The sequence below is a fragment of the Heterocephalus glaber genome, unplaced genomic scaffold, assembly GCF_053883595.1.
Source record: "Heterocephalus glaber isolate CG9 unplaced genomic scaffold, H.glaber_assembly_v1.0 deba00000281, whole genome shotgun sequence".
In the NCBI taxonomy this organism is placed as follows: domain Eukaryota; kingdom Metazoa; phylum Chordata; class Mammalia; order Rodentia; family Bathyergidae; genus Heterocephalus; species Heterocephalus glaber.
Window position 1 is genome coordinate 9,157,567 of NW_028258139.1, and position 12,497 is coordinate 9,170,063.

The following is a 12,497-nucleotide window of genomic DNA, read 5'->3' on the forward strand; positions in this document are numbered from 1 at the left end:
CCGCTTCTTCATGGAGCAGATGTGCCTGTCTCACACACCTTAGATTCAGGGTGGGAAGATGGGATGCTCAACCAGACATGTCAGATAATGAGAAATGTGAATAAAGATTTGGAGTTTATTCTTCTAGTAGTACTTGGCTTACTAAGGTTACTTCTCAAGCTTACCAACTTTCGATTTGTTTTTATTGCATTTCACATGTTGGATACAATCTTAGCCCTTTTTAATTGGAATTTATGCCAGGCATGGTGGCACACGCCTATAATCCCAGCACTTGAGAGGCTGAGGCAGGAGGATTGCTTCAAGTTTGAGGCCAGCCTGGACCTACATAGTGAGTTCAAAGCCAGCCTGAACTACATAGCAAGACCCTGTCTCAAAAAAGCACAAACAAAACAAAATGGAATATACTAGTGGCAAGTAGCATCTGAATCTTTGTGTTTCATTGAATAGTGATATCTGATTCCTTTATAATTACATGAGAAAATACATGATAACCACCGATCAGATCCTCTTGTCCTTTAGCCAGGAAGACTTAGACTAATGAAGCTAGTGTGGTAGTGTGGACAGGCTAACATAGGAAATTAAAAATGATCGATTCAGGGGAAAACGCCAAACTGCTCGTAAACATTTATCAAATGCTTAAATATCAGATGTTTTGAAATAAAAACCCTCGGATTTCCTTATCAGTAAAGTACTTCACATCTTGACCAAGAGAACTAGAGAGGAAATTTCCCAGATGAAACTGGTAGTTGATATCATTTCAAATCTGTTATTTAAAGTGTTTTGGCTAAATGTAGTAGCAAGTTCTTTTCTCATCTGTGATTTTTTTTCTTAAGAAATTAAATATTGGTATTCTTGAAAAACTGAAAATGCAACTGCTAAATGGTTGCCTTTTCAGTGAAAGCCACCTCAGAGGGAAGGTCTCAAGGATGAAGATTTGTCACATTTGTCAGATAATTTGGTAGACTGTCAAAACAAATCAGAGAGGGAAGCATTTATGGTGCTTGTCATTGCTCTGAGTGTGCTGTGCATATTTTTGCAGGGAAAGCATTTACAGGTTGCTGCCTCAGACCACCCCTGAGAATGTGAGCAAAAATTTCAGCCAATACAGCATCAACCCTATCACAAGGTATCCCAATATTAACGTCAACTTCCTCCGGCCAAGCCAGGTAAGAGCCTACTAGTCAGTTATGTGCATGTGTGTCCATTGTCAGGACTGCTCAGAACTCTGATACATCCAGATCAGAATTAATCTGATCTATTGGAATTAATACCATACACACTTTTAGTAATCCCATGTCCCTTTGCATATATACACTTTCAGAAGTCCAAGTCAGTGTCTCTCTGGTTTGGTAGAAGTGGGTATTATTTTCCATGGAGCAACTGAGGCATAGAGTTGTTGAATGACTTGTAGAAGATCACACACATGCCAAAAACATTGGATCCAGGCCTTCATTTTATGCCTTCTAATTCAAGTCACACATAGTAGAAGAAAAGATACTGGTTCAGTAGCAAGGAGATGTTATTTTTGCTGTTATTGCCACTAATCACCTGTGGCTCAGGTCATTTTACTGTCTCTGAGCCCTAATTTTTCACTGGAGAAATGGAGATAATAATCCTTGCCTACTTGCAGGACCATCACGAGGGTAAATAAGATTGTTCATTTGAAGGAACTTTGAAAGATAAGATACTCTCTACCAGTAAAAGTTGATTTTTTTGTTGTTGTTGTTCCATTGTGTTATTTCTCAGAATCTCTGAAGCCTCATTACACTACTGAGAATGAAATCTTAGAAGAAGAATAATCCCAAAGAGTAGAACAGCTTTTACAAAGCAGCCTATTTGATAAATTTTCCTGTGTTCCAGAGTAATGTTTTATTTGCCTTTTCCCTGAAGTTTATACCTTTTGGCTTCTCTGTATATGTTGGTAAAATCTGCTGTTAATGGGCAGTCTTAATTGTCCAACAGAGACTATCTGGAGGGCCTTCCATGGCTGACTACCTAACTTTTAACACAGCTTTGTGTAGTTAATATGTATTTGTTTCCGTATAACCTACCTTATCCCATAAAGGATTTAACACGGTCATGAAGGGGCTATAATCCATATGTCTTGCTGCTGAGCAGCTGTGATTTGAACATGTTACCTTCTCGCCAGCTTGAATCACTGGTGGTACGTGCCTGACTGTCCCATTAGGTGGCATCAGACAGTCCAGTCCCTTCGCTTGGTACAAACTACCCAGTGGGACAATCATGCATGTACCACCAGTGGTTCAAAGTAGCAGGGACGAATTAAAGGTCATCATTATAACTTCAGTATAAATTTCACCATGGGGCTGGGTGTATAGCTCAGTGGTAGAGAGTGTGCTAAGTTCCTGAGTTTAACACTGCCTCCCACCCAGTACCACAAAAAAAAAAACAGACTTTACTTGCCCTGCTTCCCCAGTCTTTCATCTTAGTCATCCTACTTTTAGCTAAGAATTTGTGCCTTAGTGTTGATTTTTCCATCCTTTCAACTTTCAGGTGCGCCATTTATTTGATACTGGAGAAACAAAGGATATTCATCTGGAAATGGAGAACCTAGTGAATTCCCGAACTACCCCAAAGTTGACCCGCAATGGTGAGTTCTGGTAGTGGCCTTCTGAGAGGCAAGTACCATGTTCAGAGAAGTCTGCACCCATTCCTTGTGCCAGCATACTTGCATACTTGTGTTTAGGCAATGGTTCTGAAGCTGGGGTGGCTGGCCTTCCAGGGGATGTTTGATTGTTCTGGGGAAATTTTTGATTGTCATGACTAGGGGAGATTGCCACTGTCATCTAGTGGATAATCTAGGGATGTTACTAAACCTACTACAATGCACAAAGCAGGGCCGCACAAGAAAAAGTTATCTTGGTTATGAGGATATAGAGATAAGTTGGAGACAGATGCTGGAGACAGAAAAAGAATAAGAGTCTGAGGGCCAGGGATTTAGCTCAGTGGTGCTAGCACCTGCCTTGCAAGCGCAAGGTCCTGAGTTTGATCCCCAGTACCAAAAAAAAAGAATATGAGTATGAGAGCCAGTGCACATGTGCACCCGTGCACACACTTAAGGTTTGGGGCAAGACTTTGTAGAATTTGTGGTATTTATTTGGGTCCTGTAACAATGCCATTATATGGTGGTAAAGGTCAAGGCCATTCCATATTTTGTGGGTATTTAAGTAAGGGCCCCTGAAGATGTTTTTTGAAAGGAGAGTGACACAGTGTACCCGGTTAGCTACATGTGAGATGGACTGGAGAAGGGAAAGGCACCAGAGGAGGGAGACTAGTTAGAAATCCACTGCAGTAGTCAAACTACAGGTGGCAAAGGCCCAATTCTGATACCAAGTTGGTGATAGAGAAAGGAGAAGGCAGTGGATCACAGTTAGAGGGACTCAGACTTGGAGGCCAGATATGACTGGGTCCCAGCCCAAGCTTTGCCATTTGCAAAGTATCTACAAACATCTCTGGATTTCAGTTTCCTTAACTTTGAAATGGGAGTGACAGCACTTCACTCACCCTGTGATCTTGAGGATTCTGTGACATGTATACAGTGCTGATTACATGCCCAGCATCTAATGGTCTGTCATCGACAGCAGCAGTTTTGTCACTGACATTATTAATTATTTGAGAGCAAATATTAAGAAGCCAGAATTGATAGGCATTGGCAGTTGATTGCCTTAGGGGCAAGAGATAGGTATTTGCGGTTGTTGCTGCATCACTCTAAACAAGGAAGTGGGAGGCTCAGAAGGTGTAAGAGAAGGTGTGGGTTCTGTTTGGGACATTTTAAATGTGATGTGCTTTTGGGATGTCGGGGTGAATATGAGCCTCAGCAGGCAGTCGGAAACATTTTCATCTTTCTCCACTAGGGTGTCATTTCCTTAAAAGCAGAGAATATATCTTTATTCACTGTCATTAGTTTAGAGCCTAAAATATTGAAGTGAAGTTGCCCAGTACATACTGGATGGATGGATATACAGACTTGGGAAACAGCTGAAAAAAGTTAGTATCTGAGCCAAGAGGTGGCATCAGGAGTGGTTCTGCCTGTAGTCTCAGCACACATTTCCACAGTGAAAGACTTAAACAGTATTTTTATGATCACAAATCACTGAATGACTTAGTGCAAAGCTAAATATTTTCAGCCGCCTGACGAAGGGAACAGACTTTCTTGGATATAAGCAGGAATTCACAGATTTCTCTTAAATGATCCATATCAGAGCTCTTAGGATGCAAAGCTGTTTGGTTCTAGAAGACTTGTCAATGTCTAAGGATATGTTTTGCCTATTTGGTTTGATATGATCATTTATAATACAGAGTGCCAAACTGGGGCAGGGGAATTTTTCTGGTCTGGGGTTCACAGCCTTGGCAGTGTAACCTGTAGCTTCCTTCACTTGAAAATTGCATGGTGGTTCCCTAGGAAGTGCGAGAGCAAGGCTTTCTTTCCATTCAGTTTAAGATGCTGCTAGATAGAATGGCTGCTAGGTAGAATGGACCCTTTTCTAATCTAATCTTCTTAGTTGCTTTGGAGGAAAAGGCTTCCTCAAGCACTTGCCAAGTGGCTGTCAAGGGAAATTCTAGAGTCTTTATAGTGAGGGTGACAGCTCAGAAGGTGGCACTCCTCCATTTCCACAGCTTCCAGGAGTGGTGCAGGGACACCAGGCTTCAGCACGAGCAAGTGCATGTCATTCAGTTGTGGGACACTCATTTGTTCAGGGGATGGCCCTCGAGTCTGGATAGATTAATACCTAAAATTCCACTATCAGGATACTAGTTACATAACCTTATTCATAACTATTTTATTTTGAAAGCTGGTAATGGCTATTTTGTCCCTACCCTTAGTAATTTTTCAAACTGGTTATGTGTATCACAGAGAGGATCCTATATCAACCTTACCAGGTAAACACACTTTCAATAATAATTTTTTTTGTCGTTTTAGAGTCTGTAGCTCGTTCAAGCAAACTGCTGGGTTGGTGCCAAAGGCAGACAGATGGTTACGCAGGAGTAAATGTGACAGATCTTACCATGTCTTGGAAAAGTGGCCTGGCCCTGTGTGCAATTATCCACAGATACCGCCCTGATCTAATGTAAGTCATGACTAAACTTTGTATTTCATTTCATATCTCCCAGGGACCTCAAAGCACCCTGCTATCAAGTAGTCAAATTTTATACTTATTCTGAGGATAGGGTACATAATAAGATGCTTTCTCCAGAAAGCTGGTATATTGGCTTACTTATATTTAAATTTAAAACTTCATATGTCAACTATTATATGACTCAACTCAGGAATGATTAGCTGAATTTTAAAAAATCACAGCACTCACAGGGTTAAAAATTGGGCCTATTAACTTCACACAAAGGAAAACTCTGTTTATTGGCCCTGAGTTGAACTCTTCATTTTGGCCAGCTGTCTCTCAGATGCTATTGGTGGTCACAAGGGAAACCTGGCTGAAACATTTGGCTAGCTCAAGACAAATATGTCACTACCAACGAAATAAAACAATACTCACCTGATTTATGATTGTTCGCTATTCTTTGTTAAAGACTGCACTTCTTACCAACATACTCCATCAAGTTCGTGAAATTCACATCATCTTACCCACTATACCTGTAACATCTCCTCTTTTGTCTGTTCTTCAGTCACCTGTCTGCAAAATTGGTGCACTAGAATGACCCCAGGTCTGCCACAGTGACCAGTGCACTCAAATTTCCCCTATAGGAAGGAGTTTGTTACTGTGGAAGCCAAACAAAAAGATTCAGGAACAAAAGCGAAGCTATGTCAGATTGCTCTGACTGCCTGTCCTTTTTACCATTGGATCCACTTAAGGGGCCATTTTTTCTGGTTTATTTTGTTTTAATGATAGCTTAAGAAATCCTAAAAGACATAGTCCCTATTTTTGTGACCGTTATAGGCTAATGAGGTAAGATCTATTAAAAACAGCCTGTACAGTGTGGATTAAAGATGGAGAGGGCTGGGGCTCAATGGTAGAGCACTTACCTGCCATGCCTGAGGGTCTGAGTTCCTTTCCTAGTGCTGCCAAAAAAGGGGGAGGGAGACTTCTAAGGTGCTTGGTTAAAGGTAAGTGACCTCCAGCACTCCTATCACTTAACTCATCAAGTTGGTAAAAAGTAAATGAAAATAATGCTTATTTACTCCCACCAGAGAAAGAGAGTGGGAGGGAAAGCAGCTTGAGGAAAAAGAATTTTTTAATGTATAGTATTTGCATATAGTATTTGGCACTGTTTGGACTACAATGACCTCATTCAGGATTAGTGTCCATAGTTTAACAGGCAATGGAAAAGTGCCATGGGGTCCGGTAACATAAAATAAAGTCTGTTGAGTTGGTCTGAATTCTCCCAAAAAAGAATGCTGTCAGTCCTTACTCTGAAAAACAAGAAGCTGAAGACCCAGTGGGAAATGTTTGTTAAGCTAAATGCTTGGGAAAATTCAGGAAATTCAGCATCGGGAAAACCTTTGGAGAGCTTTTGGAATTTCCCCATGGAAGGCTGAGTAAGATTTACCAAAGCTGATTTAGGACATGAGCAGCTTGTCCTGCCGGTGGGTGAGTCCCAGGCAGGCAATTACCCTAGGCTTTAGGGGCATCTGATCCAGGTAGCCTCCTCACTGTTTGACATTTGTTTAACACGCATGGACACAGAGGTGCAAGAGAACACGTGGGAAAGAGAGTTCCTATCCTGAGTGTACATTTCAGTAAGAACTTTGTGTTACTGGAAAAAAATGAGGGTAGTCTTCAACTTTCCTTCTCTACTTTCCTTTATTGGGTAGATTTTTAAGCATTCCTTCTTAAGGCTGCGTTACATTTCCTTAGTAAAAGGAAGGAGAATAATAAATGAACAGGTTTGTTCTCAGATTCCAGCGGTACACTGCTCCCTGCCAAAAGTCAAATGAGAAATGATAGTAGCTTCATGATAACTGTGTTTTCTGGTTTGACGAGAGTCGGCGCAACCTGATCAATTTTGCATATCCTGTTTCTCAGAGATTTTGATTCTTTGGATGAGCAAAATGTGGAGAAGAATAACCAACTGGCCTTTGATATTGCCGAGAAGGAACTGGGCATTTCTCCCATCATGACAGGCAAAGACATGGCCTCGGTGGGGGAGCCTGACAAATTGTCCATGGTGATGTACCTGACTCAGTTCTACGAGATGTTCAAGGACTCACTGTCCTCCAGTGGTAAGGGCCTCTGTTTCCTGCTGTGTTGTTGACTGGCTTTTCTTTTCTTCCAACTGTGTCCTTCATCAGCACCACTAAATGGCGTACCACCAAGCTCAAGCTTACTCTGGTTTTACTGGTTGTCCATCAGAGGAAGTCTCTGGAAGCTTTCTTCATTGTTTCCCTTCTTTAGTAGTATATTCCCAATCACTCATTCTTTTCTCTATCTTTTTCACTTAACCTATAAATATGCAAAAATCATTCCTATCCAGACTTTTTTTTGCAGTGCTGGGAATGGAACCCCAGCCTCATTCACACTGGGGAAGTGCTCTACCACAGAGCTACATTCCCAGACCTCTGTCTAAACTTTCATTCCCATGACTCCTGACTTCTATCCATTCTTTCAGAACCAGCCTTTCCGATGAAGTGGGTCACACTTGTGGTCTCTGTGTGCTCACCACCAAAACTGTAACATTTCATAATCCGCCACCTTTTTGCGCTATTCTCCCAGCGCTGTTCTCCACAGAACAGCTGTTCTCTGCTGTTCTTCTGTTGAGGAGAATCAACATATCCATATTCCTCTCTGATATTTCATCAATCATGCACTTGGCTTTTCCAAATCATTTAGCATTGTGGAATGATGTCCTCTTCCTTGGAATTCTGTCCTTCTTGGCTCTGTGATCCTGTCCCTTGATAGATTTGTTCTCCTTTCTTCTACCACTGTTCTCTGGCTCTATTCTATTCCGACCTCTTAGAGTTTTCCGAAAATGTTTTATCAGCCCTCAACCTGCTGCCTCAATCTATCATAGCACCACAAAAAATATTCCAGTGGTCATTTATTAACCCCAGAAGTAAACGTAGTATAAGGCTTAAGAGGATTTTTTTTTGTTTCGTTTTGTTTTGTTTTTTTGTACCAGGATCAGTCTCAGGACACCAGGCAGGCAAGGCACCACGGAGCTAAATCCCCGGCCCAGGCTTAAGAGTTTTGACCCATGGTGTCTAAATTAGATTTACATCCTAAAACTTCCACGTTGGACCTGGGGGCAACTTACTAAATTTTCCTATGCCTCAGTTCCCCTATATGTAAAATGGGATATATATATATTTTTTTTTTCATACAGTTTACATTGTGATATGTTAAGAGAGTGTTTAACAAATGGGAGCGCTTAATGGATGTTAGCAATATTATTAATAAGCTTTAAATGCTATTTTAAAAATTATTATTGCTATTAGTAACACATTGCAATCCGCAGAATTTATAGTGTCAGCCCTCAGTGCTTTCCAGCCCCTGAACACTTGTAGGCATCTGTGGTTTTCCTGATCACATAGGCAGTTCTTACCACAGAAGTTCACTGCTCTAATGTGAGTATACCTTTCAGGGAGAGCGCCCTTTGCCCGCAGCTCAGAGCCTGGCCTCAGCATCTACCAAAAGCAGACCCTAAGTTATGCACCTCTCTGCTCTCCTCTCTCCCTTTTCCTCTCTGTCCTGAAATTTTCATCACCAAGGTGAGGCTTCCACACTCTGCTGTAATGATCACAGGCAGATTACAGCTTTTGAAAAGCGAAAGTGCAGGTCTTATAACAAGTATGTTTTTTAAAAGAATTGATTTTGTGTATAAATGGAAGAGAGAAGGCTCAGTGTGCACACCCACATGTGTACTTCCTTTGTGGTATTTCCTAGAGATTTGCATGCTTTGTCATACCCAGTGAGCCTTTAGAGCTCCCTGAGGGAAAATTCCCTTCTGCAATCCCCCTGCAAGGGAGAGTGGTTCAGCTTAGGACTTTGTGGCTCTCCAGGAGTGTCCTTGACATTGCTGACTTCTGTTCACAGACACCTTGGACCTGAATGCTGAGGAGAAGGCAGTCTTGATTGCCAGCACCAAGTCCCCCATCTCCTTCCTGAGCAAACTCGGGCAGACCATCTCTCGGAAGCGTTCTCCCAAGGTTCGTCCATGCAGGGGTTGTTATTTTGGCAGCTGCAAAGCTAATGGCAAGGTGAGGTGCCTAGAATAATGCAGTTTCCCTTCTCTTCTGGTACAGGATAAGAAAGAAAAGGATTTGGATGGAGCTGGAAAGAGGAGAAAGACTAGTCAATCAGAGGAGGTGAGATTCATCTGTGATTTGTTAGAATAGTTATGCTAAATTCCCCCTTTGGTTTAAATTCTTAATTCCCAAATTGGTATTGTAGATCTTTGCATATTCATTCTTTATGAGAATATCCATGGGTAGATGCCTTTTCTGTTGGCTTTTGCCTTTGTTTAATTATTTGGAGAGCACCGAGGGAACATGCACACATGTGCTCTCAGGCCTTCTGGTCTTTTGGAATCACATTTGACAAGGCCCAGTGGCTTTCTTGGGCTGTGGCGATACCAACACAAGTCTGAGTAGCAGTACTGCCCAATGTGCCATGCTCTTGCTGGCTCTTGAGATTAGCACCTCAGAAAGCACTGGCAAACCCAAGCCACTATGCAGATTCTGGCCACACTGTTTGGAGGGAATAGCAAATGGGTGGGACCCCTCTAACACAGTCCATCTCTGGAATGCTTGCTGTTCAACAGGAAGAGGTTTCCAGGGGCTACAGAGGAGAAAGACCAACACTGGTGAGCACTCTGACGGACAGGAGGATGGATGTTACTGTTGGGAACCAAAACAAAGTGAAATACATGGCAACCCAGCTACTGGCCAAATTTGAAGAGAATGCACCTGCCCAGTCCACTGCCATAAGGAGGCAGGTAAGCCCATTTCCCACTTGCCCACCCTATTGGCCAGGCCACGCAGGAAGGAGAATCTTTTCAATGCAATGAGGCAGGCCTGTGACAGACCCATGAACTCAGGGGCTCAAGGTTGGAGTTTGGTTTTCCTTCATCTGACTGTGACAGAGAGGATTGTTTCCTAAGTTCATGGTAGACGTTCAAGGTGGCTTATCCTCAGCATTCAGGTCTAAGGCATCTGTGACAAAAAGCAGCATGGAGATCTAAAATATGTGCATTTATATATCTATACATAAGTAAAATTCACATACATACTGAAACTATAGTATATCGAAAGTATAATAAAGGTAATTAAGGCACTTATATAATTCCCTTGATACCTTGCTACATTCCTTTCTGGTCTTTTATTCCATGCATTCTTGTTTTCATAATGGATATCTTTTTTTTTTTTTTTTAATGGATGCCATTCTTAACATACACTTTTGCTGTTCTGCTGTTTCCATTTGACTTCAGGCTCATTCCCATGTCGTTCTAAACTGTTTATAAACACCTTCTAAAATGTGTTGGTACCATGCTCTTCTTAACTCTTGGTCTAGCAGCTGTTTTAGTTGTTTCTCATCTTTTATGATAAGGAACAGAGGTAAACCTTCCTGGAATAAAGCTGTTTTTGTGTGCTGCAGACTATTTTCCTAGAATACTACTAGGAATGTGAACATTTTAGATACTGAATTGCACCCTGTAAGTCATGTGTGAGAGTGCCAGGCAGCAAGTGACCCCAGGTGACCTCATTAGGTCTTGTTTCTCTCTTGCTTTTGTAAAAGTCACTAAGACTTCTTACAAGAGGAGGGACTGGGACTTTGAGATTCATGCTGAAAGCTTCTAACAAAACTCCCTGATGACCTGGAAGAGCATCCAGAGGACAGAAGGCCCATTCTCTTCATTCTTTCTCTTCATCTTCATCAGCTACTGTCCCTGTGGACCAGTTGAGTGGCACCAACTCTGCTTGGAGCCTGACTGCAGTAACTTCTCACAGTGCGTCTTTAGTTATGGGTGTTTGCACTCCCATCTTTCCCCACTGTGGTTCACAGGAAAGATGGAGTGGTTGATAGGAAGCATTAGAAGTTGCCTGGAGCTCTGGCAGCTGGGGTTCCACCCACCTCAGGAAGGCTGGAGGAAGGTTGCCTGTAAGAGACATTGCTTCTCACTTGGGGAAAGAGATTGGTTTTCTGAATCAGTATTAGTAAGTTAGTCAGAGCATTGAATCTGGGAAAAGGGTAATGAGAGTCACAGCTTCTGTTTTCCTTTATTTTCTTTTTTGCACTTCCTTTTGGTATGGAGGGTGGGGTATTTTCTTTCCTTTTTTAAAGTGTAACTTTCTAAGAATTGATTCATAACCTCCACACACACATCTCAGTTCATAGCTGTATGTCTCCCCTCCATGAGTACTATTCTATATCTTCTTTTATCTTAATGTATTTTATTTTGTTTTGTCTCCATGTCCTGTCCCCACCCACACTTGGCCTGTGTGTCACAGCCAACACAAGAGCGTGGGGTCAGCCAGCCGTTCTGCCGCCTGCCTGAGCAGGGTCACCCTGCTCCCATCCCCCAGTGGAAACAGGTAAAGGAACTTCCAGGGACCAGGCTGGGCTGCTGCCCTGGGCCTGCCACCCCACCCCTGCTTTTGGGCTTGCCCGGGTCAGGCCTGCACTTGAGGATCCTGGCTCACCAGGGCAGGAGGGCTCTGTGCTCCTTCAAGTAGTGACTCTGAGAAAACACTTAGCAGTCTGATTCCATGAACTCTTGGGGATTTGAGAAACCAGTTAATGGGCAGAGTATTGATTTGGTGTTAAAACTAGCTGATGTTGTTAAGTTGTTTAGGTGCCTTAGCTGTTGAGGCTTTGCTACTGTGTGACATCTGTCTCTCATTGGCTTTTTGGTAGCATGTAACCTCATGACCATTGGAGGGAGAGCCCTGACTTCATCAGGACCGAGAGTAGAGCCTCTCAAATGAAGTAGAAAAATGTTACCTGAGAACAATGATACTGTTTCAAACAAAAGAATCGGGGGCAGGTTGGCATGTTTTCCATGTTTTCCTGGCTTTTTCCAGGGCCAGGATTTAGCTCAGTGGTTCTGCCGCCTGCCTTAAAAGCACAAGGACCCAAGTTTGATCCCCAGTACCAAAAAAAAAAAAGCTTTTTCCCAGACATGGTGTTAGATATCTGTGGGCCCAGCTATTTGGGAGGCTGAGGCAAGAGGGTTGCTTGAGCCCAGGAACTCAAGGCCAACCTGGTCTCACAAATTAATTAATCAATTGGGATTTTTCACTAAAACCTTTTCAGGATCTCCTGGAAAATTGCTTATCCCAGTAGTACAAGAAAGGCCACCTGTTTTGTAATAGGGATGGAGGTCTCAACTTTTTTCTCCCACATTATAGTTGAGCAAGTTCCTGCTCTAGGGAGCCTGAATTAGCTGTCTCATAGTTTGATCTCACTTAGGACTGGTAAGATGCTGAAAGGTCCACTGTGCTGACCCTGGACTCCGTTAATTCTTCCAGAGTTGGCCTCAGTGGCCTCTTGTGCTATAGTGTGGCCTGTTGCTGCAGAGTGGGG

The 12,497-nt window shown here is 42.5% G+C and overlaps 1 protein-coding gene across 23 annotated transcripts in view; it reads left to right on the forward strand.

Annotated features, from left to right (window-relative positions):
- Nucleotides 1–12,497, forward strand: part of Mical3 (microtubule associated monooxygenase, calponin and LIM domain containing 3) — a 213,499-nt gene that overhangs the window by 110,072 nt on the left and 90,930 nt on the right. For 19 of the 23 annotated variants that reach the window (XR_015439521.1, XR_015439526.1, XM_087182237.1 and 16 more), the window contains 8 exons: nucleotides 1,040–1,166; nucleotides 2,515–2,611; nucleotides 4,943–5,090; nucleotides 7,002–7,198; nucleotides 9,009–9,121; nucleotides 9,218–9,280; nucleotides 9,736–9,909; nucleotides 11,423–11,506. Coding sequence is in view for 21 of the 23 variants with exons in the window: in XM_087182237.1 (XP_087038363.1) it covers nucleotides 1,040–1,166; nucleotides 2,515–2,611; nucleotides 4,943–5,090; nucleotides 7,002–7,198; nucleotides 9,009–9,121; nucleotides 9,218–9,280; nucleotides 9,736–9,909; nucleotides 11,423–11,506 (1,003 nt within the window). In the remaining 2 variants the exon portion in view is untranslated. The remainder of the gene's footprint in view (nucleotides 1–1,039; nucleotides 1,167–2,514; nucleotides 2,612–4,942; nucleotides 5,091–7,001; nucleotides 7,199–9,008; nucleotides 9,122–9,217; nucleotides 9,281–9,735; nucleotides 9,910–11,422; nucleotides 11,507–12,497) is intronic. The other 4 variants (XM_087182204.1, XM_087182217.1, XM_087182230.1 and 1 more) reach the window with 1 other exon arrangement.